The sequence below is a fragment of the Archocentrus centrarchus genome, chromosome 21 (genome assembly GCF_007364275.1).
Source record: "Archocentrus centrarchus isolate MPI-CPG fArcCen1 chromosome 21, fArcCen1, whole genome shotgun sequence".
Classification (NCBI taxonomy): Eukaryota; Metazoa; Chordata; class Actinopteri; order Cichliformes; family Cichlidae; genus Archocentrus; species Archocentrus centrarchus.
Window position 1 is genome coordinate 22,467,964 of NC_044366.1, and position 26,112 is coordinate 22,494,075.

General features: G+C 40.7%; 3 protein-coding genes and 1 non-coding gene across 4 annotated transcripts; 2 read left to right on the plus strand and 2 right to left on the minus strand.

Annotated features, from left to right (window-relative positions):
- Positions 1 to 6,989: 6,989 nt before the first annotated feature.
- On the plus strand, positions 6,990 to 15,049 carry mpc2b (mitochondrial pyruvate carrier 2b). Its single transcript, XM_030758768.1, has 5 exons — positions 6,990 to 7,356; positions 10,687 to 10,727; positions 11,008 to 11,092; positions 11,701 to 11,812; positions 13,978 to 15,049. Exons 1-5 carry the CDS (start codon positions 7,263 to 7,265, stop codon positions 14,024 to 14,026), a joined length of 381 nt encoding a protein of 126 aa, XP_030614628.1. The 5' UTR covers positions 6,990 to 7,262; the 3' UTR covers positions 14,027 to 15,049.
- A 2,135-nt stretch (positions 15,050 to 17,184) lies between these two features.
- On the minus strand, positions 17,185 to 20,733 carry rpl24 (ribosomal protein L24). Its single transcript, XM_030758576.1, has 6 exons — positions 20,665 to 20,733; positions 20,463 to 20,538; positions 19,702 to 19,812; positions 18,458 to 18,594; positions 17,503 to 17,566; positions 17,185 to 17,313 (listed from the first exon to the last, which is right to left on the minus strand). The coding sequence occupies exons 1-6, from the start codon at positions 20,667 to 20,669 to the stop codon at positions 17,233 to 17,235; spliced, it is 474 nt and encodes a 157-aa protein (XP_030614436.1). The 5' UTR covers positions 20,670 to 20,733; the 3' UTR covers positions 17,185 to 17,232.
- LOC115801316 (small nucleolar RNA SNORA23) lies at positions 19,209 to 19,389 on the minus strand. The gene has a single exon (XR_004021737.1). It is a non-coding gene; the product is annotated as a small nucleolar RNA SNORA23 (small nucleolar RNA).
- Positions 20,734 to 20,913: 180 nt separating the features above from the next.
- cep97 (centrosomal protein 97) lies at positions 20,914 to 25,654 on the plus strand. Its single transcript, XM_030758575.1, has 11 exons — positions 20,914 to 21,297; positions 21,995 to 22,137; positions 22,243 to 22,401; positions 22,515 to 22,616; positions 22,702 to 22,815; positions 22,906 to 23,072; positions 23,153 to 23,317; positions 23,431 to 23,606; positions 23,730 to 24,372; positions 24,450 to 24,525; positions 24,631 to 25,654. Exons 1-11 carry the CDS (start codon positions 21,261 to 21,263, stop codon positions 25,120 to 25,122), a joined length of 2,274 nt encoding a protein of 757 aa, XP_030614435.1. The 5' UTR covers positions 20,914 to 21,260; the 3' UTR covers positions 25,123 to 25,654.
- The last annotated feature ends 458 nt before the right edge of the window (positions 25,655 to 26,112 follow it).

Consider the following 26,112-nt stretch of genomic DNA (forward strand, 5'->3'; position numbering starts at 1 on the left):
CAATGAGTCATTCACATCACTGTGGAGGATTTTTGCAGAATTATTTTAATTCAGCCATATTGGGGGGTTTTCAAGGATAAATGGCCTGTTTAAGTTCATGAAAAAGCATCTCAATCTGATGTAAGTCCAAACTTTAACTAGGACACTCCAAAACCTTCATTTTCATTTTTTGAGCCATTCAGAGGTGGACTTGCTGGTGTGTTTTGGATGATTGTACTGCTGCACAACCCAAGTGAGCTTGAAGTTGAGCTTAAGAGCACGAACTGATGGTCAGACATTATCAGCATACACGGTTGCCTGCTCTTCCACTGAGCCACCCGGGCGCCCCGTGGTCAGACATTGTCCTTCAGAATTTTCTGGTAGAGAGCAGAATTTATGGTTCCATCAATTACGACAAGTTGTCCAGGCCCTGAAACAGCAAAGCAGCCCCAGAACATCACACTAACACTACCATGTTTGACTGTTGCTATGTTCTTTTATTGAAATACTGTGTTAGTTTTATACCAAATGTAACGGGTCTCAAACCTCCTCAGTCCACAGAATATTTTCCCAAAAGTTTTGTGGATCATCAAGATATTTTTTGGCAAATGTGAGATGAGCCTTTGTGTTCTTTTTGGTCAGCAGTGGTTTTCTCCTTGTAACTCTTCCATGGATGCCATTTTTGCCCAGTCTCTTTTCTTACTGTTGAATTGTGACCTCTGACCTTAACTGAGACAAGTGAGGCCTGCAGTTCTTTAGATGTTGTTCTCGGTTCTTTTGTGACTTCCTGGATGAGTTGTTGAGCTGTTGGAGTTAATTTGGTAGGCCGGACACTCCTGTGAAGGTTCACCACTGTTCCAAGTTTTCTCCATTTGTGGATAATGGCTGATAGACTGACAGATGTCAGTGACTTTGTTTCTCAGGTTTCTTTAGATCGTGGCATTGATGTGTTGCTTTTTGAGATCTTTTAGTCTACTTCACTCTGTCAGACAGGTTCTATTTAAGTGATTTCTTGATTCAGCAGGTCTGGCAGTAATCAGCCTTGGGTGTGGCTAGTGAAACTGAGCTCAGCTTTCCAAAAATTGTGATTAATCACAGTTAATTCATGATTTAACAGGAGGGGGCATTTACTTTTTAATACATGGCCAGGTAGGTTTGGATATTTTTTTTCCCCTTAATAAATGAAATGATCATTTAAAAACTGTATTTTGTATTAACTTAGGTTATCTTTGTCTAATATTAAAAATTGTTTGATGATCTGAAACATATGTGACAAATATGCAAAAACCTAAGGAATTAGGGGGCAAATACTTTTTCATGACACTCTAATTGTTGGAAATGTAACACATGCATTGTCTCATGCTTTTTGGAAAAGCAGCATGAAGAGGACACAAGCAAACTACCAGAATCCCCACAAATATACTGAAATTATAAACTGTGGCTGTTCTAAAACGGGCTTTGAACTGAGGGTTACAGGTTCTTGCTCATTCTAAGAGCCCACACAGATCAAACTGCGCACATGGCTTCACCAGGAAGCATCTCCCAGCTGGATATTTGGCTCAATCTGCCAGTATTTTCTGTCTACATTCAAAATGCAACATCTTAGAGAGGGTTCAGTACTCCCTAACAGAACGTAAAGGATTTTTCTCATTTTATTTAATTTATTAATGATTCCTGCTCTTTTATAAAATAGTTCAATTCAAACCAGTTTTCTTATATACCAGGCTCAGGGAGGGGCAGTCACCTGCCATAACAAGTTGCCCCCCCCCCCGTAGCCTAGGTCTATTGCAGTATAATTACGGGATGGTTCAGGGTCACCTGATCCAGCCCTAACTATAAGCTTTATCAAAAAGGACAGTTTTAAGCCTAATCTTAAAAAGAGAGACGGTGTCTGTCTCCCAAATGCAAACTTGCAGCTGGTTCCACAGAAGAGGGGCCTGAAAGCTGAAGGCTCCACCTCTCATTCTACTTGGAGCCACAAGTAGGCCAGTAGTCTGAGAGCAAAGTGCTCTATTGGGGTAACATGGTACTATGAGGTCTTTAAGATAAGATGGGGCCTGATTATTCTGGATCCAAGAGGGAGCCAATGAAGACAAGCCAATATGAGAGATATTCTCTCTCTTTCTAGTACCTGTCAGTACTCTAGCTGCAGTATTTTGGATCAACTGAAGGCTTTTCAGGGAGCTTTTAGGAATTACAATAGTCCAGCCTAGAAGTAATAAATGCATGAATTAGCTTTTCAGCATCACTCTGAGACAGGACGTTTCTAATTTTAGAAATATTGCATTAATGCAAAAAAGCAGTCCTGCATATTGGTCATGTAACGCTGCGGCAGACAAGGAAAAGGACCCCAACGCATCACCTCACCGAAGTGTATGGTATGTGCAACCATCTCAGTTCCTTAACAATTGAAAAAATATATTACACATTGTCAAGTGCTTCTAATTTCTGCCTTATACAGGTAGGCAACATTAAAGTAAAAAAAATTATATATATATATATATATATATATATATATATATATATATATATATAAATATATATATATATATTAGAGGTGGGACTTTAACGCGTTAATTTCGATTAATTAATTACGGGGAAATTAACGAATTAAAAATTTTAACGCATTTTAATCGCACTTTGCACCGTGGAACGTTTCTCAGTGCACGAGTTCCAGGCATACAGATTATATCGACGCACAATGTCCAAATTCAGGGACCGCATCCTTCGAAGGACCCGGCCCAAGCTGAGTGAAGCTGACACCCCACCCACGTGAAAAATTCCAGCAAATAGACTGAGCGGTTAGTGCTTCGTTTGTGCTGGTTTGTGCCGTTAAAACTAGCGTTTGTGCTCGTAGACCTGGGGTCCTTCGCAGCCCGCGAAGACCGCAAAGATTGGAAGTGAGCGGCTAGCCTTCATATCAGCGTCACCTGCCCTCACCTCTGCGTAGCTCATGTCGCCTCGCAACCGTGAATGCGAAGCACAGCTGTGTAAAAGCAGCTGTTTAAACGGAGAGCGAACTTTTTCTCCTTTTTGTGGTTAATTTTTAATTCTTTTATTCAAAATAAGCTGTTAAAACAAGCATAACAACATCAAGGAATACAGCCGAGCGAATGATTAATTTCCAACTATATTTAGTGAGACATTAATGTTGACTTAAACTATCCAGTTATGAAGCTTAACTTTAATTTCAGGAGTTTGCTTATCACAGGAGCACTTCCACCCTTTGTTGGTCTGTGTAGTAGACTGGTGGGAAAATAAACAAAATTTTGAAGTTTAAGCTTATGTATATTGATTCATTCATCAACCAAACTTAAATGAATATTTCTCATGTTAAATATTGAAATGTGATTAAAATGCAATTAATTTCGATGAATTAATTACAAAGCTTTAATTAATTCGATTAATTTTTTTAATCGAGTCCCACCCCTAATATATATATATATATATATATATATATATATATATATATATATATATATATATATATATATATACACACACACACACACACACACACACGGTTTTTGTCATAGAACCAGCAAAAATTTAAAACTACTACTTTCACCCCTGGGTACAACACAATCTTTAGTTGAAGATATCCTTATAGAGTTTATGGAATCTCTTGGGGAAAGATTATAAAATGAAGCAGTGGAGGAGAGGCCAAACCATTTAAAATCCTAAACACCAAACACATATTAGAAAATAATTTAAAATTTTCAAATCTCATTAAATGAGGCTTTTCCAGAATCTTACAATGAGGCTTGAAGTTGGCCTCTAGTGTGAGAATCACCAGTTAACCTAACCGCAGTAACTGCATGTCTTTAGACTGTGGGAGGAAACCAGAGTACCCAGAGAAAACCCACACAGACACAGGGAGAACATACAAACTCCACAAAAAGGCCTGGACCAAGGTGGATTTGAACCCAGAGGTTTTCACTGTGAGGCAACAGTGATAACCACCATGCCACCATGCTTCCTGAATCCCATGTGGGTTTGGTTTTTTTTGACCATTTCTTCCTCTTTTCCATGGGGCCCCATCATCTGCAAATAATGACTTCCCCATTTTGCTGGTATGTTCAACAATATGTAATTGATCATAATAGAGAACAAGACTGGACTGAATGCACTCCCTGTATGGAATCACATTTTACACTACATGCTGGCCTGATAGTTCAGGGGCTATTTTTACTTGAATTGTTATTCCATCAAAAAAGTCCTTAGTCCAATTAAGCAGCTTGCCTCCAGTAGTCATCAAATGCATCTTAATTATTAATCCTTCTTTTCATATTTTCCTCCACTCCTCTGGCTGCACCTAATTTATAGGGTGAAAGGTCAATTAGTTGATGTACGCCAGCTGTGCCAGTCTCGCCAGCTGGGTTCACTCCTAATCTATTCCTCCCCACCTCTCCCTCCTCAGCTGAACCTGAAAATCACACCCCACAGCCAATAAAAATTACTATTTAGGTCATCCAAACCAGGAAGTTTGTCTAAAGATATGCAATTCATTGCCCTTTCCACTTCATCCACACTGGTGTTGTATGTATATATTTGAGCCTGAATGTATACTTTTGACCCTGTGTGGATTAGAGAAAATCCCCAAATAAATTCAGACTTGTGCACCCGATTCTTCCTTTTTAAAGTCATTAAAGATGTTTGCTGTACAATCATTCCACCCTGGAAAAAGGACCGTTACCATGACATTAATGCCGACTTTAATGACTACACATTTAATCACATTTAATATAAGAAATAGAAGTGTAACTTCAACAGCGCGTCTCAGTTTATCTACATGATAAATAAATGTTGCTGTAGTAAATGAAAGAAATCTGACAGCACAAATAAATGTGTAAAATTACAGAAAATGTTCTGGCAGCTCACTGCCCAGATGTAATTTGCATTAAGAATATAAATAAGAATAAATTTACTGATCCCAGAGGGAAATTCATATGTCTGACGTGGATCATCTGCTATTTGTATGAAAATGAAAAAGCCTGATGGTTGTGGGTATGAATGATTTTCTGTTCCTCTCTGTCTTGCAATGCAGAGAGAGGAGTCTTCCAGTGCTGATGTTTTTTTTTGTTCCATAAAGATGTTATAAAGTGGGTGATTGGTCAGGATGGATTCTGACATCTTCAATGTGCATTTTTTTCCCCCACCTCTTGTGTCCAGCAGTGGTCTGATCTACCAAGTGGTGGTAAGACAGTAGCTCTGTAAGCCTCTTTGATATTGGCGTACAGCAGATGAAGGGTTTTATTTTCTCTGGTAGGACAGTCAACATATTGTGTGAATTCAGTCAGGTGGGAGGAGAGAGAAACATGACTGAAGTCTCCTGAAATTATAAAGAGTGACTCTGGATGCTTAGTCTGTATCCTAGCAACAGTTTAATGGAAAACTTCACATGGAAATCTCCCGCTCATTACTTTTATTGGGCAGAGAGTTGACATTTCCCATGATGACTGTTGATGACTGAATGCAGAAAGGGCTTATATCTCCACTTCCAAGCCTTCACCTTTGCACCAGCATGGCAACCCCCAAAACACCTCTTTATCTCATTTGGAATAGGGTGGTATCTTCCAGATTTGCTCGATTTCACTTTCAAGCTCTTCTCTTAAGCAAACTCTTCTCCCCACAGAAGTATCCACCAGTACTTGACAAAAACAAAAATTGATAAATAAAAATTAATCCACTCAAGAAAGTTAGTAGTGTTAGTACATAGTGGGGAAAAAAACAGGAACTTTTCTGTGTTTTATCATTGTTTATCTATTATTTAAATACTTTAGTGTCATATGAATGGCAAAGGTCGAAGTCTATCGGTAGGAAAAGCTGTAAAAATCATGAAAATACAGTTAAGTCCAAAATCTATTCCCTAAACCAGGTATCCTCAAATCCAGGCCTCGAGGGCCGGTATCCTGCAACTTTTAGATGTGTCCCTGTTTCAACACACCTGAGTCAAATATAGAAGTCATTAGCAGGACTCTGGAGAACTTGACTGCATACTGAGGAGGTCATTCAGCCATTTGATTCAGGTGTGTTGCAGTGATGAGAAAATGAAGCTTTTGTGAAGCACTGAACCACTTGAACCAGTTGTTTCGAAAATAGGTTCATCACTCGAAGCTTCAGTTATAGCGCCCTCTCCTGAAAAAGTGCAATGCTTTCAATTACACACCTGCATGCACACCCTCACACACCTCAACGATCTGAAGCATCTTTGTATTGTTTGAGGCGCACACGTTATGACCAAATATCATGATATCAGGTTCTTTTTACAAATAAAGATAGATGAATGTGTGTGTTGTGTTACTGAGCAGAGTGCTGGGAAAACATGGCATTAACTGGGTGTGCTTGTGTAACTACCGCTTTTGCGTTAATCTTGATATGACAGCGTCCGTCAACACGTTGAAAGGACGAGCCAGCAAAAGTTGTTTTTAATTCATAACTCAGCAGCAATATGTCACGTGATTTTTTTTTTCGTCCTGAAGCAATCTTCGAAGCAGTGGTTCTCTGGAGTTGTAAGCCCAGGGTTCGAAGCACATATCGAAGTTTCGGTTTCACACTCTCATCACTAGTGTGTTGGATCAGGGAAACATCTAAAACCTGCAGGACACCGGCCCTCGAGGCCTGGATTTGAGGATCCCTACCCTAAGCCGTCCGGCTGGCCGGATTGGAGGCTTTGCCAGGCAGATTCTGGCCCCGGGTCGTTATGTTTGACACCCCTGCTCTAGAATATTGTGCATTTACTTAACATATAGTTTTTTTTCTGCTGATAAACAATCAGCGTCCCTTAAATATAAAACAGAGCTTCAATACATAATTTTTCCCCCTTAAATCAAGCTTTTTATTTTTAATACAAACTTGTAGCGCTGTTTCTTTCACATTTTTTTCTTACTTTTAGCTCCACCTAGTTGGCACAAATTGTGATAAAAAACTAACAATCCTGTGTAACCCAATCATATCATGAGTTCGGCCGGGACGGCCAATGAGAATAGCGTAAACCTATAACCCCGCCCGTCATGCGGTAGGTTGCGTCGTACACAAAGTCACCTCGTCGTGTCAGACCGGGAGAAGCTCCTGACAGCTAGCATCGTTAGCAGCGGTCACAACACCGCCGGAAAAGGTCGATAGCAGGACGGCAGCATCTTCTCTGAGCTTCACACCACTCTGTGATTTATCTAAACCTCACAAAGCTTTTTAAAGTCTCTAGCTACTCGGCGAGCTAACCGTTTTGCGAGCTCGCTGCAAGTTTCCGCTCATCTTTCACCTTCATTGCCAACACCTTCATCATGGCTGCGCTCAGAGCGTCCTACCACAGGATTTTGGACAGGATCGAGCACATGCTGCCCGCCAAGCTGAGACCTGTTTACAACCACCCAGCAGGTAAGGCACATCTGAGCTTCTCGACTTTGTTCCGCCGTGTCCAGCTGTGATACGCGGTACTGATGATGTGGATGCACCCACCTATCGGGACCGCATCCTTCAAGGAGTCACGGTAGCAGGTCCTGTTCTGATACCCGAGCTGCATGAAAATCATTGTTAGTGTGTCAGTGTAATCTGTCAGGATGACCCGAGCAGATCAATCTGTGAAGGAACAGCTGAGTTTATGTCAGGAAGTCATATTCAAGCTATGGCGTTCTGGGTGTTTAACTCCACATTTCCACCTGCCCTTCACCACAGAACTCTGTGGTCGCATGCTCAGTTTGAGTTGGAGTCTTCAGAGTGAAACCTAACATTAAGGTCAGTTGTTTTGCTCATATCTGTGGGGTAGTTTGCTGTTGCTGTAATAGGTTTTAGTTGGAACAGTTTTGGAAAGGGGGAGTCCAAGGTGACATTTTAAACGTTCCATATTAAGCTTTGGATGCGTTTCCTTTCTTTTAGTTTGTCTATATAGTTTTGGTCCTCTTGAATATGAGTTACATTGGCCAAAGTCCTATGTATGCATGTAAGTATGATTGGTTGCCTATAGTTAAGATTGACTTAATATAATTCAATATAGGATTATGCATCTTCCTGTTATATTTTGAGTTTGAGTAAATTAAACCCAACTTGTGCAAAACTGTTGTTATTCTACTTTTGGTAGAAGGGTAAAATGTCTTTGGATGCAGGTTAAAAACTCCTGTTCAGGCTTTTCTTCTGCTGCTTAAATAAGTCACTATGAAGCACACTCAGAAATGCTGCTTTTCATTTGAAGTGGGAAGTCAGAAATCCATCTTACAAGTCTGAATTTTCAACTGGAACCCCCCCCTGGCAAGTCAACTTGGAAAGTTGGAAGTCCCACAACCCTGAATTCACAGTCCATGATTGTGGCAGTGCGCACAACTATTACTAAAATGGTAAAGCTTGAAATGCCAGAGTTTATTTGTGACTCGGTACACGGGGACCTGACCAGGCTCTATCCGGGACTGTGCTCCAGCAGCCTGTATTGCTAGTGATGGATGAATTACTCTACATTGCCCGGGAGCAAAACAAAGCCTGCTTTTCCAGCTTTGCTACTGAAACATGACCAACTTGGGAGTTGATGCTGGGAGATGATGCCTTCCTACTGCCTCAAAGAAAGAACAGCTGTCTCAACTTAATCCAGATGCAGCCAGCTGCCAATGCAGTACCTCATTGTTTCTGTGGCAAAGCTGCTCCTGCTAACTCTAAAAACGCAAGCGTCTGCGTGCATTCACACCATCTGAGGAACTAAAGACCATTTGGATTGCTTTTATTTTGAATGCAATGTCCTCTCTAACAGGAAAATCCCGAAATATCTATTTGCTATCACAGAGCTTGGTAAATGTGAATAATGTTACCATTTGTTGGCTTTTATCATCCTAGCTGAATCGCTAAATAAAGCTGTTCTAACTGTTCAAACACAGCACAGAAAGTTTAACCTAATTTGAGTCACTGCGCTGCAGGGTTAAAATCTAGAGTTTTGCACCCACCTTGTCGCCTGATAGAATCGCCACACGCATGAGTTAAAGACTGTGCTGTCATTGACCCTCTGGTTACGCAGAGAAGGTTAGAAACAACAGAATATGTTCTTGGAGGGATTTGCTGGTTACAACATGACCGCTCTTTTCTGTCATGCTGACTAACAGCTGCAGCCTTGATGCTGCAGCATTGTACAGTTTAACCTCCTGAGACCTGAGGTCTAATTTAGGATGGTACGGGTCTATATTGAGCAGAAAGGAAAAAATGTAACTACTTTTAGGTGCTTCCTTATTCACAAGGGGCTGCCAAAGCAGGTAGCGCCGCATATTTTATTTGGCAGATTTTTACCACTACACTATTTAGAAATGTCCCTCTATACATCCGTAGGGTCTCAGGAGTAGATTCTGCTACCCTCCAAAAATAAATAAATTATGAGCCTAATATGAGTCTTTTTAAAATAATTTAAAAATGATGATAAAATAAAATGAGAAGCAACAACAAATATTTGGCCATTTTATACTGTTCATGCTTTGTCTGGTGGGTTGCAATTAATCATCCAACATTTGTGCAATTTGTAGACGAACCTTTTTTGCACTACCTCCCACCTTTCCTCATGAAGCTATATTTTGTCAGTATTTATCAGTCAGGGTAGCTTAAATACAGAGGAAACACCTACCACTAAAACACATTAAACAGCAGCAGCCTCCAGAACGCTGAGCTAAAACCTTTAGTTTTCATTTGAAGGATAAATTAAACTAAGTTTTTCTTGTAAATCATGCTTGTGCATTGAGGATACTGATTATAGAGGGTTCTGAGATTAAGGAGTAACTAGTGACGCTGGTCTTTGCTTTCTCTGTGAAAGGGCACTGGAACTCTGGGGTTGTCAAGGACAACTTTCTGATCAGGTGTGAAGGGGCGGAGCAACTCCCTCAAAGATGATTTGCAGGAACAAACGCCCTAGTTTCTGTTTTGCCCCGCAGCCCTGCCGGAAATGCCGATTCCAGACCAACAGCTTTTCTTCACTGTGCTGTGGCTAATTAAGTCTTTGAGTCTCGTCCCAGTGGCTCAGAGGCACTAAAGTATCTCTGACTCTCAGATCCAGCCATGTGGTTTTTGGTCTGAGTTTTTCACTCCTTTCCAAAGCCTGAATGTCTTAGGGAGGGGAAAAATACATTTGTTTTCACACACTAAAATATAAGAATTTTAATCTTCAGTGCTGTGGTGTCCTGATCGTCTGATGTTTTGTGTAGCTGCAGCGCTGACGTAATAAAGCTGAGATTGCATCAGTGTTTTTGAGCTGGTGTTTTGTTTGACAAGCGTTCAGAGGTATTGCTATTTAAAAAAAAAAAAAAAAATGCAGCCACACTTTATCAACACATTAAGTTAAAGGCTGCAGCTAGTGGTGGCTTTCATAATCAATTAATATGCTGATCTATTAATTTTATTTTTTTCTGACATGTAATTTAAACTGGATTATTGACACCCATATTTAGAGATGATCAAATAATAGGAGTATATCAGCAGCATTTTATTAAGAATAATCTTGACACAAATTATCTTTTTTTGTTTGTTGTTTTTCTGGTGGACAAAATGTGTAACAGTGACAATTTTCAGATCAGCAGCTTTTATGTATCCTCACTTTTTTTTTTTTTTTTTTTTTTTAACAGGAGTGTCCTTAATACTGCGAGACAGCTGATTATCTCTGAAAACATTCACAAACCTGTGAAATCAAATTAAAAGGTTCTGATGTCCTTGTACTTCCTGTCATGTTGATGATTTTCTTTTCCTCTCTAGGTCCGAAAACTGTTTTCTTCTGGGCCCCGATGTTCAAGTGGGTAAGTAAACATTCACACAGTCTTAAAGTAACCCTGTGTAAACTTTACCATTGCAACCCAGTTCATAAGCCACAGTATAAAATGCAGACTGACACCAGAGTTTTTAAAAATGTGATTTATTTAAAATTGCTCAACTATCCAAGCATGCCTTTATCCACTCCTTGTCAGGAACAGAGCATCAGCAGTTAAGCCGAGCCAACACCTCAGGCCTCTTTATTTTTTTCTTTTTTTTTTTTTCCTTTTTTTAAATGGAGTAAATGCATCGGTCTCTTCTCTGCAGGGTCTGGTTATGGCTGGTTTGGCTGATATGACTCGACCAGCAGAGAAACTCAGTACCTCCCAGTCTGCAGTGCTGACAGCCACAGGTGAGACAAGACTGAAATCAAATGTACATCATAATGTGTCAGTCTGGAACAAATGCATATTTCAATTCAAATGGGATTTGTGGAAGACATGAAAATGGATAGTTTTAATGCAGAAATTCCCCCTGGTAGGCCTGCACTCATTAATAAGTCTTTCTCTGGGGCATTTTCATACGTTTGGTCCCTATAAATGTTTTACTTTGTAAATCCTGTTTGGCAGAGATCGCAGCTTGCCAACACCTTTGAGTCTTTCTCTCCTTGAGTTAGGGATTTCCAGTCACTCTTTCACTCAGTGAGAAACTTAATCCTGGTTTAAATTTTTTTTTTTTTTTTTTTTTTTAAACATGTTAATGATGGTTTGGGGTTGTTAAGCTCTCCTTTCTTGGTATATGTTTCAGATCTTGTTAATTGATCTCTTTGGTCAAAATCTGTGAATACTGAACAATCTGTGGCAAAGGTCGCCTGTTTCTTCCACTTTGTTGCACTGCGTCTCTTCAAACAAATTTTATCTGTTACTCTTTGGCCAAAACATAGACTCTGTCCTCAGGAGTGACTCCAGTGTACCATCAGTGTGCGTCACCTTCACTCCTCCTGTTCTGCTCCTCCTCCAGGGCTGATCTGGTCCAGATATTCTTTGGTTATCATCCCGAAAAACTGGAACCTGTTTGCCGTCAACTTCTTTGTCGGTAGTGCCGGAGCTTCACAGCTTTACAGGATCTGGAGGTGTGTGAATTCAGAGTAAATGGAGCCTCTGTGATTTTATGATCACTGTTGGAAGTATTTTAAAGATTAGTTATAATAAGGAATGCAAGATAATTGCACAGTAGCCTCATGTAGAGTGTGTATTCCTGAATCACTGCTGATATGAAATCATGAAAGCAAGTTAATGTTTGACCCTAGTGCGCCCTAGCTGCAGTAAATGTATTTATGTGTTTGTTTTCCAACATCAGCAAATTTGCTGAACTCCCTCAGGAGACCGAGTGGAAACATGCCGCTCAAAGAGTAAAACTATTACAATACAGAATAGAATAGAATGCCTTTATTGTCATTATACAGGATGTACAATGAGATTGGATACTCTGAAGATTTGGAGTTAAACAACGTCAGAGAAACATCTTATGCCTAAGAATAATAAATATAGAGGAAATTTGAAATACTTGACATCTGCAGTACCGTCCAACGTTTTGAGCCCCGTCACTGTCACTCAAGACCACTTTAAAAACTTAAAAGGAGGTCTGGCTCCTTGGAAACAAAATATAAAGTGAGAGGTGATTCAAGACTTTCGCACAGCAGTGTAGCAGTCATAACTGGTTTCTGGAGTTCAGTTGTACTGCACAAACTAGTTCTTCCATCAAGATGAGTTACTGCTAAATACTCACACCATTAACCGCCAGGTGTGAGAAACCAAAAGCTAACACTGGCCTGCTGAATGTGACCATTTAGATTAAATAAGATATACTAACAGCCACAAGAGATGGTGGGCATAAATGAGGCCATGAGGACTTCATGGGAACTTTTATAGCAATTGTGTAAGTTTAAAAAAATAAAATTGAGGCCGCTGGATGGAAGAGTTTTAGTTAACATAGCTTCTCAACACGTTCGCTTTATACACAAGAGCTGCAGTTTAAGACCAGGAGGGGAGACACAAGCCAGCCTCAGGGGGATCCCAAGTTATTGTACTTTAGTGCCGGTGCCAAGCCTGGATAAATAGGGGGGGTTGCATCAGGAAAGGCCTCTGGCATAAAAATCTGTGAGCCACATATTTGATTTGGCAACCTGCTGTGGTGAGCTCTTGGGAAATAGGGGAACAGCCAACAGTACCGTTAGTGAACGTAACTCACTAGCAGAGTTTCAGACTGGTTTAGCACTGGGTTATATTGTCTCAGTCCACCGGTCAGCTGACTCATGTTCCTCCCACTCCTCTGTGGGGTTTCCAGCTCCAGCTTCCTCCCACAGTCCAAGACATGTAAGTTAGCTTAATTAATGACTCTAAATCAGCTGTAGGTATCAATGGTTGTTTGACTCTGTGTTAGCCCTGTGATAGACTAGTGGCCTGTCCAGGATGTACCCTGTCACTCTCCTCATGATAGCTGGGATAGGATCCAGCCCCGCATGACACTGACTTAGAAAAGCAGTGAAGAAAATGGATGGTTGAAAGAGTGGGGAAGAAAAAAACTTTTATGTAAGTCTTGGTAGTGCATGCTCACTTGTTCTAAGGTTGCAGCAAGCTTTGTTAGTAATATTTAAGAGACCAGATCTGGGGTTATAATGTGGGAGTGGCAGCTCAAAGCTGATGTAAAGTTTAATTAAGGAGGATCTGTTATCCTCATTTTCAGCTCTGTGCAACTCTGTGGCTCCGTGGTGAGGTGCTTAACACAAACCCAGCCTCAGGGGATCCCAATCTAGTGTACTCCTAATGCTGATCACAAACCTGGGTAAACGGGAGGGTTCCATGAGGAAGGGCATCCAGCGTAAAATCAGTGCCAAATCAGCATGTGGATCCATCCACTGTAGCAGCTGCTTGGGAAAATAAGGGAGCAGCTGAAAGGACCATCTTCATTTGCATTCTGCAAGTCTACCAATGTAGCTTTGCATGATTCCATTATTTTATTATTAAATGTTTTTTTTTTTGTTTGATTAGTCCTTGATACAGCCCCTCAGTTCATCCTCTCTGAAACAGTTTAGTTCCTGTTGCTTTAAGCCTCACACTTTCATCTGATTGGCCAGCTTCCTCAGCAGGTGTCTGAGCTCACTGGGATTATTTTTACAGACATTGTTTTAAATATGAAACTGGCCACATTTAACCTGGACATCCAGCAATTTAATATTTTGCACAAATAAAGTAAAGCAGCCCATGTAAACAATGTTGTGTTATTTCTTTTTAACAGGTACGAACAGGATAAGAAGGCACAGGCTAAAGAGGCTGCGGAGTCCTGAGGGTTCTCCTGGTATCAGCTGCAGCGGACTAAAAGGGAGACTTCTTATCATCTCTACATCACACCATGTTGTCTCCATAACATCCATGCCATAATAACCATTGTTCTACCACATTAAGCCTGTTGTCCCTGTTGGAAATATGCACTTTTCCTTAAGTTTCAGATTTCCTCAGGGTGAATTGGGAGAAGAAAAACAAACTTTTTTTTTTTTTTTTTTTTTTTTTATAACTGTAGTCAACACATGCTCAAGAATTGTGGTCATAAACGCACAAATACTTGTTCAACACACATTCTGTGATTGTACAGTGTTTAATTTAACTTCATGCTTTATATCTCATGCACTAGCTGGGAAGTTTTTGCTTTTTCCATCATCATTTTTCAGGTGTAGCAATCAGTACCTCAAGCAGACCTTTCCCAAAAAACATGTAACTCTTGGACTTGTGTTGAACATGGTTTAAGGAATATTACCAGAAGAAATTAACTTAACCTTTTTGATTTATTTATAATTTGATCACCGTGTACCTCTGAGATCATTAAATTGTTATTGATTACCATGTAATGATTCCTTCCATCTTAATGGCTTTAAATCTGTGTGAACTCAAATGCTGATTCATGAATCACTTGATTTAAAAAGTTTTCTTGTAGTCAAACTGTATAGGAAGACACTGTTATTTTCTAACTGTGTATCAGGAATTCTTACCTAATGCGACATATTTAACCTGTGAAGCCTTGTATTGATTGTCACCACAGAGTTAACCAGCAAAAACTGGTACTGACATGCTAACAGTTCTTTATTATCAAAATGTTGCTGTTCTGATGGTGTTTTATATATATATATATTTTTTTTTTGTGTAACAATAATTATTTGATGTGTTCCCACAGATTAACCCCCCCCTGACTAATTTAGCAATAATTAGTGTTATCACTTAATTTGATGACTGTTTGAACAAATGGCACTTTTGAGGATTGATTGTTATGGCTCTGTGATGACTGTCTAATGCTAATAAATATGCTTAGATGCCGACAGTTGATTTAAAGTATGAGCATTGGGTAAGAATAACAGAGATCAACATTTTTCCACACTAACATAAGTTTCCTTGTCACACTCCTCTGGGAACAGCGGGGGGAGCTCTGGAGTCTGAGAAATTAAATATGATAAAGATGTCCTGTGTCCTGAGATGTTGGGAGCCACCATTCGTGGAGGCGTTCAGGGGCTGCTTGTTAACAAATATTTAATCTGCTGATCGCATGGCAGCAGCTCAGCGCATTTAGGCACATTGACATAGTTGAGGTGACTTACTGTAATTCAAACTGAGCATCAGAATGGGGAAGAAAGTTGATTTAAGTGACTGAATGTGGCATTGTTGGTGCCAGACAGGCTGGTCTGAATATTTCAGAAACTGCAGATCTACTCAGATTTTTCCCACACAACCATCTTGAGAGTTTACAGAAAAAAAAGAAAAAAATATACAAGGGAAAAGCAGCAGTTCTCTTATTGATGCCAGAGGACAGAGAAGAATGGCCAGACTGCTTGAAGGCAATAGCTCAAATAACCACTCATTACAACCAACGTATGCAGAAGAGCCTCCGAACATGTCAAACCTTGAAGCAAATGGACCACACTGGGTGCCACTCCTGTCTAATAAGAACAGGATCTGCAAGGAATGTTTCCAGCACCTTGTTTACTCTAACCTATTAAGGCAGCTCTGTAAGGAACCAGAACCAGCAAGGTGTACCCTAAAAAGTGGCCATATATGTGTCTGACTCACAGGCCAAAAATGATTAATCACCTGTTTTCATACTGTTACTCATACAAATCGTGTTTCAGACAAAACATTACCCAACTTGAACATTACCTTATTCCAGTTATATAGCAGTAGATATTTTTGTGAAACTCCAGCTTTAGAGTGCTACTTAAACCTAATAAACAATGATTTTATGTTTCACAATATTAACATTTATTGACTAATAATTAAGCAAATGACCCTCTCTTAATTAAAAAAAAAAGAAAGAAAAACACCAACTCTACAAAGTTATTAGTAGCAAATGTCCTTCAAACACTTGATCACTCACTGAATCGTTCCTGAGTCAGCAGGAGGAGCTTTGATCTGCTCCACTTGTTTCTTCAGCTGCATATAGATGTGATCCAGTGTTATCAGTATAAACAGTTGTATCTTTTACTTCCACAATAGCAGCCCTGGCTGGAAGACGTAAGATTAAGCAGAATCTCCCCCTTCTGTTTACACTGTGAACTACAAATCAGTTTCTAGCATCTGTAACAGCTATGGAGTCATCTGCTGAAAGATAAAACTGAACTAAATTACATAAAGGTAACAAAGATGCACCACATCCACCTCAGACTAGATAGCATGTTGAGAGCCTCATGACCTTTGATTTTTTTTAAATTCATTTATGGACCAACCTGATATTTTTATCTCAACAGCTAGAAAAAGCTAAAGTCCTGTGTGGGCAACATTCAGTGACCTGAAAGAGGATTCAACAGCAAATAACCTGAGCCAGTTTTAGACCCACTTACCCACACAGATGTTGGCTTATCAGGCTGTCATATAGGTCAGTCAGATGGCTATGAGGCCCATTAATAGATGGATAGAACAAGCTCAACAAATCAAAGAGTGACATGTCAGTGAAGGTGTTAATGATACAGAACATCCTTCTAGCTTACAGCCATCAGATCATTTGTGGTAAATAATCTGAAGGAACCCTTTTTTGAATTGAAGCAGGAACAGAAGCAGTACTGACATTAACAATGTCTCTGTTCAAATTTGTGCACCACACACTTGCACACCTCAATCTAATAAGATGATAGGTGTTTTGTATTTACACCTTTGTCTTTCCTGCTACAGGTCAACATGCCTGCTGTGACACCAGAAGCTCCTTTCAGCTACTCTCTTATTCACAAGGAATCACCCCAGCAGGTAGCTCAACATATCTGAATTGGCAGGTTGGATGTGCATCTCGACACCACCCCAAAGGGATTTGTCTGCTCCCTGGAGTGCACCAGGGATATTTTGTTTGTCAGGTGAGCATCTAACCGGTATTCTATGATGATCTGTTCATCTCAATATTAAACATTCAAATACTGTAAAGATAATATACTGGAAGGGCTTCCTTAAAGTTGTCAAAAACCAGAGCACAAACGATGGTTAACCAAAATTTTTATTCACAACCATAAACAGTGAGTCGGGTTTAGCGTTTTCCACCGACGCGAGGTGCGTTGACCTTCATGGGCTTGGCGATCTTGGGTTTCTGTGCAGCCTTAGCAGCGGCCTGCAAGAGAAAATCAATTAAAGTCTTGTACACTCAAAAACTTTCAATTAAGTTACTGAACAAACCAGTGAAGCCTGAAGAGCAAGCAGAAACTAAAAACTTGATTTCACATCTTATAAAAATGATGTTAAATTTACGACAAGCTGTACTACTTGTAAATATCTATGATTCACTAGATAAAAGTCTTACCTTTGCAGGTGGGGCGGCGGGCTTCTTGGCTGCCTGCTTTGCCTTCTTGGCCTCCTTGGCGGCTCTGAGAGAAGAAAAGAGACCAACATTAGTTCAAACCAACAGAAGTGACCAAAAAAGGAGGAATTCCCCCCTTCTCTGCGATATCATGGTTTATAGTGAAACATTATACATTCTCTAAAAGTGTCACATAGAGAAACAAGGAAAGAAAATCAAGGTACATCACATTTTCCATAGTATTTATTATGTTACGTTTCTGGCCTTTTTCTTATTTTAACTCAGGTATCGGTTGCACCTCAGGACTGTCTCAGTATTGTCATTTGTTTTGTGTGGTTTTCAGTTTTTCCACTGCTCAGACTGTGAAAAACTATTTTGTCCCAGTGCATTTTAACTTGACTGGAATGACAAAGTAACCTTGACGTGAAATTGTTGAATGTAGCATTTATTTATTTAATTCCCATTTTAAATAGTGACTGATGACATTCACAGGTTGATCGGATCAGAAAATAATTTTTAAAAAAAATCAGTGTTTAAAGGATCGGAAAGTCCGACGTTCAGAGACTTTTGTTGACACTGAATTAGTAATGTTAGAAATGTTCCTCTGACTAAACTATTTCTGAAATGATGATGAAAATTTCATTGTCCAGAATAAAAACGAAATAACGCAACACAGAATAAAGCTGCTGCAACATCCTGTTTCTCCCTCCATAAATACTGTTCTGTGTGTTATTCTACCTTATTATTAAAACATTTAAATGACAGATATAACAATACCACAACAGAAAATATAAAATCCTGTCCATCAAAACGATGAACGACAAAGTCTAACGCAAACTCCGGAACAGGTTCGTCCAAATTGGATTCCAAAAATATTCAAGGAATATTTTGAAGAATACACAGACATCAACTTTAAGAGCATAAGACAAAAGGGTCAGAGGGTACTTGGTCCCCTTACCTGATGGCCTGCTCCCTCTGGGCCTTGCGGACCTCAGGCTTCTGGTTCCTCTTGGCCATGATCTCAGCCAGGGAGGCCCCAGTGATGGCCCTCGTGAATTTCACTGCGCGGCGGGTACGCTTCTTTGTCACCTCTTCCTGTTAAAACAAGCAAAACATTTGTTTACTTGCATCCCAGTACTCATGATTTTATTTTATTTTTATAATTATGCTCATCATGTCCACATGAACAACAAAAAGATCAGTAGCAAAATCTTAACCTGAAAGGAAATGCCTGTCGAAATATTTACTCCACACTGGTGGTTGGAGTCATAAATGAGACAATTGTTAAGTCTGTTTTAAAACAAGCTTCCAGGAATCGCCCTGAGGAATGACCCATTTTCTTTAGCACCTTAAAAGAGTCAAATCGGGATTCAAACAGATCCATATGTCCCGCCAACTCTGAAAAGTCTGTTTTCTGTGATTTCTGATATGTCACCGTCCATATGAACCATAATAGTCTAACAAGCAGGCACCATGAATACCTAAAAACTAAGATAAATTATGTAAACAACTTCCTACTTTGCCATACTACAGCAATGCTGATGAGTGAAAACCAGTTACAAGTTTTAATAACTCAACTTATTACAAGCAGAGACAAATTTCCCCACATTTCCATTTAAAACTGGCAAAACTAAAACTGAATCCTTAAACTGCTGTAACATGTAACATGATTACACATAATCCACCCACAGGTAGGGAGTGTCAGCAGAGTTTGTCGGAGAGTTTGGAGGCTGACCGATGATAACGTGTCTGCAAAGACGTCAAAGGCCAGTACTATGATCTCCAGATGTTCTGTGGCTGCAGGTGTGGAGTGAGCACTGCTGCTCAGCCTGCAAAACACAGTCCAGCAACAGCACATAACACGGACCAACACCGTGCACACCATTGACCCGCAGCCAGTCTCAAGTGTAAATGGAAACTTGAGTAAATATGTTAAAATCTAAATGTGAGTGCATCCATGATCACTACATGATGTGGCTTTCCACAGTTTTACATTTAATTTTATGGCTGGAAGTTAAGATTTGTTTGCCAATTTCACAAGTGACCAATATCAGCACAGAAACTGCTGGACCCACAAAGTCTGCTTTTAAAAACAGACACTGCCCGCTATGGCTCCAAGTATGTCAATATGGATTTAAAGACAAAACAGTGGCTATATTTTCACTTCCACAGACATCTACCCATATACAGGGTTGTACTTACAGACTGGCCTTTCTTGTGCTTGCGTCTGTACAGCACAGTCCAGTTGATCTGTCTGGGGTTCCTCTTGGCCAGGAAGGCAGACTCACACTTGGCATTCAAAAACTGGAACACCTAACAACGACACAAAATTACCTAATGTTACTGTCTGTTATGTTGGAAACTCTGCACCCTCCTTCACCTATTTAATTAGACAATTAGGCCCTTTAGTCATCCAGTATTCGGCTACAAACTGACTATGGACGCAGATCAGGGTCTGTTATACATGAAATGACTGAATCTATAGCATATGCCGTATTGTGGGATTATTTTGCTTTTCCACTGTGTTAATTTGAGAGCTTCATGTACTATATGATCGTGATTATAAATAAAGAATAACTTTTAGCACAGAGCCATATTCTGGGTACAGGTACATACTGATGCACCTTATATTTTCTTCTCCATGTACTGCACAATGAAATATCACTTTATTTAAAACCCCAGTAGGCTCTTTTGGCACAATTCAGTCAACAGAGCAGATAAAGGTCTGTGACAGTTGTATAAGATAACACTATTGCGGTCAAATACAGCCGTGCGACTAAAACGAAAACTGCTATCGTTTAGCTGCTAACATTAGCAGGTTATACGTGATTTGAACAGGCACGTAGCTTATACCAGACAAACTTTATAGTGCATTTACAGTGGATACGAAACGTTGATCCGGCAAAGTGGACTTCTTAATATAGTATGGGGCAAATCGGTGCCAGATTTTGCGGGCTTGTTACCTTTCCGTCTATCCTGGCGTATCGGCGGCCATGGCCGGGGTATATTTTATACCCGCTGAAACTGCACAACTCGACCCTGAAAACGACAAATACAAGTCATCAGCGATAGAGATGAGTACATATTTTCTTTCCATGTAGACATTGTCCTTAAAATGTTTATTTAAATACTGAGATGGCATTTGATAGCATTGCTTAGACTCACTTCATGATGGCTACGAGAGGGCACAAAACCGGAAAGAAAGATGACGGATGCGGAAACTGAATTGGGAGACTGCAAAATATTTATGAACAAATAAAAAGCAAATATTTTCCCGTTAGCGTTCCATTAATGCTTTGAATTCAATAAACCCACGCGAATTATTTTTTGCTATTGTAAAAATCTATTAGTCAAATTTATAGACGGTGACGTCACATTTTGACGGTTGCCTAGCAAGCGAATCAGCCAATGACTACAGCTTGATAATAAAGAAAAGCAGAGCATTAAACGCTCGAAAAATTAGATAAAAGATAGCTAGAGTCACAGGGCCATTTTTATCGTTAATGTTACTGTTTCGCTTCTTTATTCTTCACTCAAACCTGGCTGGCGCGTTTCAGCAACATTAGCGCGCTGTGGGATCATTGTAGTCTTTTCGAGTTTCATAGACACAAGGTTGTAAGGAGCGAGAGAGCCTGGGTGAACTACAATTCCCCAAAAAAAAAAAAAACCCTTGTATACGCCTTTTGACAACCCACAGACGCTTCTTCTCTTTCCCTCTACAGTATACACCAGCTAACGCTAGCTGTGGTCCTGGTCGCAGGATGGGTGTATCAGATTTACAGTTTGATAGAAATGCTGGTAAGTAGTCGGCCGGCTGTTTTGGTCAAACGTATTCGTGCCCGTTTGAAAGGTAGCCGATGCGAAGGTGGTTATCACCGGCCGTCGTTAACTGGAGAACACAGAGTGCTGCCGTTAGCTAGTTCACCTTACACGGACATCCCGTGTAAGTCCTTTTCAATCAGATTTGCAAATTGTGTTTTAGCGAAGTTTCCCCAAAGCTTAAACTTCAAATCAGTTTGTTTGGAGGGGGTTTAGGGTCTGCACGTGTTGGCAGACTGGGACGAAATGCGCATTGGTCAGTGTGTTGATAGATCCCGACCTTGGTAGTCTTCCAATGATAATCTGGTGTTATGCCTTCTAATATACATAGACAATTTATTTAAAACCAGTGCAGGTCAAAGACTGCATAATCAACATAATTAATGTTGTTGTATGATAGAGCTGCAGATATTGCAGATCTACACCCACCCATAAACTGTAATAGTAGTCATGGTTAACCCATAAATGACCCATGACTACTCTCAAGTACAGTACAACAGAAGTGCTTTACTAAACTCATTGCAGGTTCAAGTTCAAGAATAATCCTGATGCTGAGTTATGAGTGTATACTTAATGTGTGCTTGGCTGATTTCACATCTTGTATTGTTGTCTTTGACATGAAAACAAAGACAGCTTCTGTGGTTTTTCACTCTGTTGAATCTCTTTATTTTGCCAGGGCCTGTAGTGGATCTTTCAGCCCGGGGTATGCAGAAGCTGGATCCCAATTTCACCTGCTCTGAGGACACTCATACTCTCATCCTGGACCGGAACAACATCATGAAGCTGGACCACCTAGAAAGGAGTCCAGGCCTTCAGCAGGTAATGAGGCCTTCAATTTAACTTTATTTACATAGTTTTTAGTTGCTAGTGCCCAAATACAACACACCAGTTCACAATTTGATTTTTTTTTTTCCCCCACTTTAGCTGTCTGTAGCCAGTAATCGTCTGGTGAGAATGATGGGTGTGTCTCGGCTGACAGAGTTGAGAGTCCTAAATCTTCCCAATAACAGTATAGGCTACATTGAGGGCCTGAGAGATTTGCCTCACCTAAAATGGCTCAACCTCTCTGGCAACAATATTAAGGTGAGGAGAAGAGATATCCCAACAAACTTTACATAGATAAAGTAATTCATTGAGAATAAATCAGTTCATGTGTAATGACAAAAGTTTAATCAACTGTGCAATGTTTCCCACAGGTCATTGAACAACTTAACAACTGTGTCTCTCTTCAACACCTGGATCTGTCTGACAATAACATATCTGCCCTTGGTGATCTGACCAAACTGCTGGCATTAAAGGTCAGTGTGCACAAACTAGCTCTTTAATAATGGTATTGTTGATTTTCTTGGCAGTATCTTCACTGATTCATTGCCAACTTTGCAGACTCTTTTACTCCACGGAAACAGCATCACAACACTTCGAACTGTTCCCGCTCACCTTCCTGCACAATTATCCATTCTCTCCCTGGCAGAAAATGAGATTAGGGATCTTAATGAAGTAATTACCTTCTCCCTAATTCAATACAGCAGCTCTGATTATCTTTAAATGACCTATTATTACTGACTGACTATAATCTGATTAATACAGGTGTCACACCTGGCGCCACTTCATGAACTGGAGCAGCTTTCCATTATGAGCAACCCTTGCGTTATGGCAACCCCATCGCTGCCAAGTTTTGACTATCGGCCCTATGTCATGAGTTGGTGTCTGAGCCTGAAGGTCCTAGATGGCTATGTAGTAACACAGAAAGAGGGGTGTGTACATTCCCATGTTCAGTCTCATCAGTACAGAGTTGAATGTCCTGTTTTGATGTGTGTTATTGTTACATTTACAGTCTAAAAGCTGAGTGGCTCTACAGTCAGGGCAAAGGTCGCTCATATCGACCAGGACAGCATATTCAGCTGGTTCAGTACCTGGCCACTGTTTGCCCTCTGACCGCCTCACCTGCCCTGGAGACAGCAGAAGATGCCAAATTGGAGAAGATCCTCAGTAAGCAGAGGTAGAAATCTCAATCCAACAACACATAAACTGCAAATAAATAAATAATCATCCAGTACCCACCTTTTGGTCGTGGCAGCATACATCATTCTTAATCCTTCTTAATGTTCTCAGATTTCATCAGAGGCAACTGCTTGAGGAGACACGGGGAGGCTGCCAGAGTCCTCCTCGTCCAACTCAGCTTGATGTGGAGAGGCACAGTCCTTCACATACAGTTCCACACGGTGGAGCCGGAGAGGTGAAGAAAATCACTGTACCTGTGCCGGCTGCTCCATCAGCCCAGGAGACGGGTAAGAGGGCTGCTTTTTCATCCTGTGGTGTAATTCCAGTGGGCATCATGCATTTGATTTTAGTTGTAATTCCAGTCTTTGCTTTATGTATTTTTATTTTTTGTCTTGTTTCCTCTCCTGTAGAGCCAGTTGTCCGGTTTAACACCTGGATGAGCTCTGATTCTTCCAATCAGTCTCTGCCTGTAGTATGTCGCCCAAGGCTCAGTGAGGAGCACATTTATTTGGAGGATGTGCAGATGGATGAGGACAAACTAAATGGCAGCATGCTTTCCTCAGAGTCCACTTTCATCCCCTTTGCATCTGATCTGGAGCCACGATTGACCCACTCCGACAGCGAGGACGAGACTGAGACATTCGAGCCCGATTCTCTGGCACCCAAGCACCCAGCGCAGTCCAAAAAGCAAAACACCAACAAGCCACAGCATTCACCCTCAGCGGCGCAGGACGAGAGGAAGACGCTCGAAGAAGAAGTTATTTCTGCCGTAGCTACAACATCTAGTGGATTGCTGGGAGTCAAAGTTAGCGCTCCACAAAATGACCCGAAAAAGGATTTTGGTCAAGCTGAGGTGAAAGAAGCCTCAAAGCAAGAAGAAGCTGACAGTAAATTAAGTGCGATGGAAGCAGACAGAGCTGTAATTAAAATACAGTCCTGGTGGAGGGGGCATTACACACGATGCTGTCACCCCATGGCCAGAGAGGTGCGCAGTGAAATTCGTCTGCGCAGGATGGAGGAACACATCCTTTTCCTGTCTGAAAAGCTGGACCAGTAAGTGACTGACAAACAGCTCTCTTTCTGTAATGCATGGATATTAACATGTGACAGTGAATCTGGTGTATTTGCAGTGTGCAGAAGCAATATGAGGAAGAGAGGCTGCAGAGGCTTGTTCAGGAGGAGGCTGTGAAGTTTCTGTGGAAAGAGGTCAGCAGTGGAAGTTTCTGTTTAACGTTAAAAGATCAGTGTAATATCATTTCAAGAAATTTGTCCAAAACTTCACAGTTTCCACTCTGTGTCATTTACATGTAGTTCCAGGCTATGCAGCAGTGGAAGCAGTCTGTGGAGCAGCAGCTAGCAGCCGTTACTCATGCCACCACCCCTGATCAGATCTCATCTCCCAGACTTTGCAAGGCTGCCCAACCCATTGTTTCTAGCACCACCAACCCACCTAGCATGGATGTCTCCTTCCCAGACTCTGGCTTCCAGTCAACCAGTGACCAGCAGGCAGCGCAAGAGGACAGCTTCCTGAGCAGCGGGACGGCAGACTCTCTGAAAACGGTGCGAGCAGTCAGCCCCGTTCGTTGTGGCTTCGCTAATGGTATTGATGGTGTGGGCAGCACTGACTGCAGCCTGCTGGAGCAATATCTGTCCTCTGTACAGCAGAGGGAGGAGGAGGCAGAGGAGGCAGTTAGCGATAGAACAGAAACACCACAGCCCTCCTCGCCAGCATCACCCAGCAGGGCGGTGCAGACTAGCTCCCCCACAGAGAAGGCAGCAGAAGCAGCTCCTGGCTCTGCCTGAGAGTCCTCACCTGATAGACACCTGTACAGAACCACTGACCGTTAGTAAATTATCACTGAGTGTAAGTTTACAGACAGATCTCCCTCTGCAGTTATCTCTATTACTAACCCAGGACTCATAAATCAGTGCTCTCAGTTCTAAAACCAGTTTAAAGCAAATACCTTACAGTGAATGTAGCTCTAGTGTTTTTTATACTTCACCACTTGGATCCTTTCTTTTATTAATGAACATTTTCCTCTCTGTAAAGACACCGAATGTGATGTAACTTAAGAAGGTATCAGTGATGTGAAAGCAGTTAAGAGGTTCCTGCCTCTTAAAAACAGACACGTTGTGACCTGTTACTTCTACAGTGTCTAAGAGCAGGAGTTGATGTGCTAAAAAAATGCACTTGTAACTACACATATATCTACTATATATCTGTTGTGCCAACCAGTGTGAATGGATGGCCTGCTCTGTATAACTATAGGTCAGCATTAAGTGATGAACAGGAAAATGTCGTAGCATCCTGATGTTGTGAAAAATGTAAATAAATCTGCAGTTATAATTTTCTAAATATTCATATGTGTTTGTTTTTTCAGTATGGCTGTAGTTAAAGTTCTTTTCATTATGTTTAATAATACTAGTTTAATAAATAAGTGTTTGTAAGGCACGACCCTGACAAAGGATAAGAGGAAGAAAATGAATGGATGGATGTTTGCAAGGCAAAGTTTAACAACAGGTTCATAATAGAAGAGCCAGCAATGTCTTATTTTGTCACGGCAGAAGAAGCCCAGGTGAGACAAATTTTGTTAACAGTGGTTGAATTCTATTAAGCATTGAGACAACACAGGGACCCTGGAATAAAGTCAGGTAAGGGGAGTGCAGCTGTTTTTATTTATGGTTTGACAAACTGTCAGTACAGCAGAAGAGATGCATGTTATCTGCGTTTTTGAATGAGTCTGGTTTATAAGCAAAAGGCTCTGATGTCCTGCTTTGTTCCAGTAATCAATT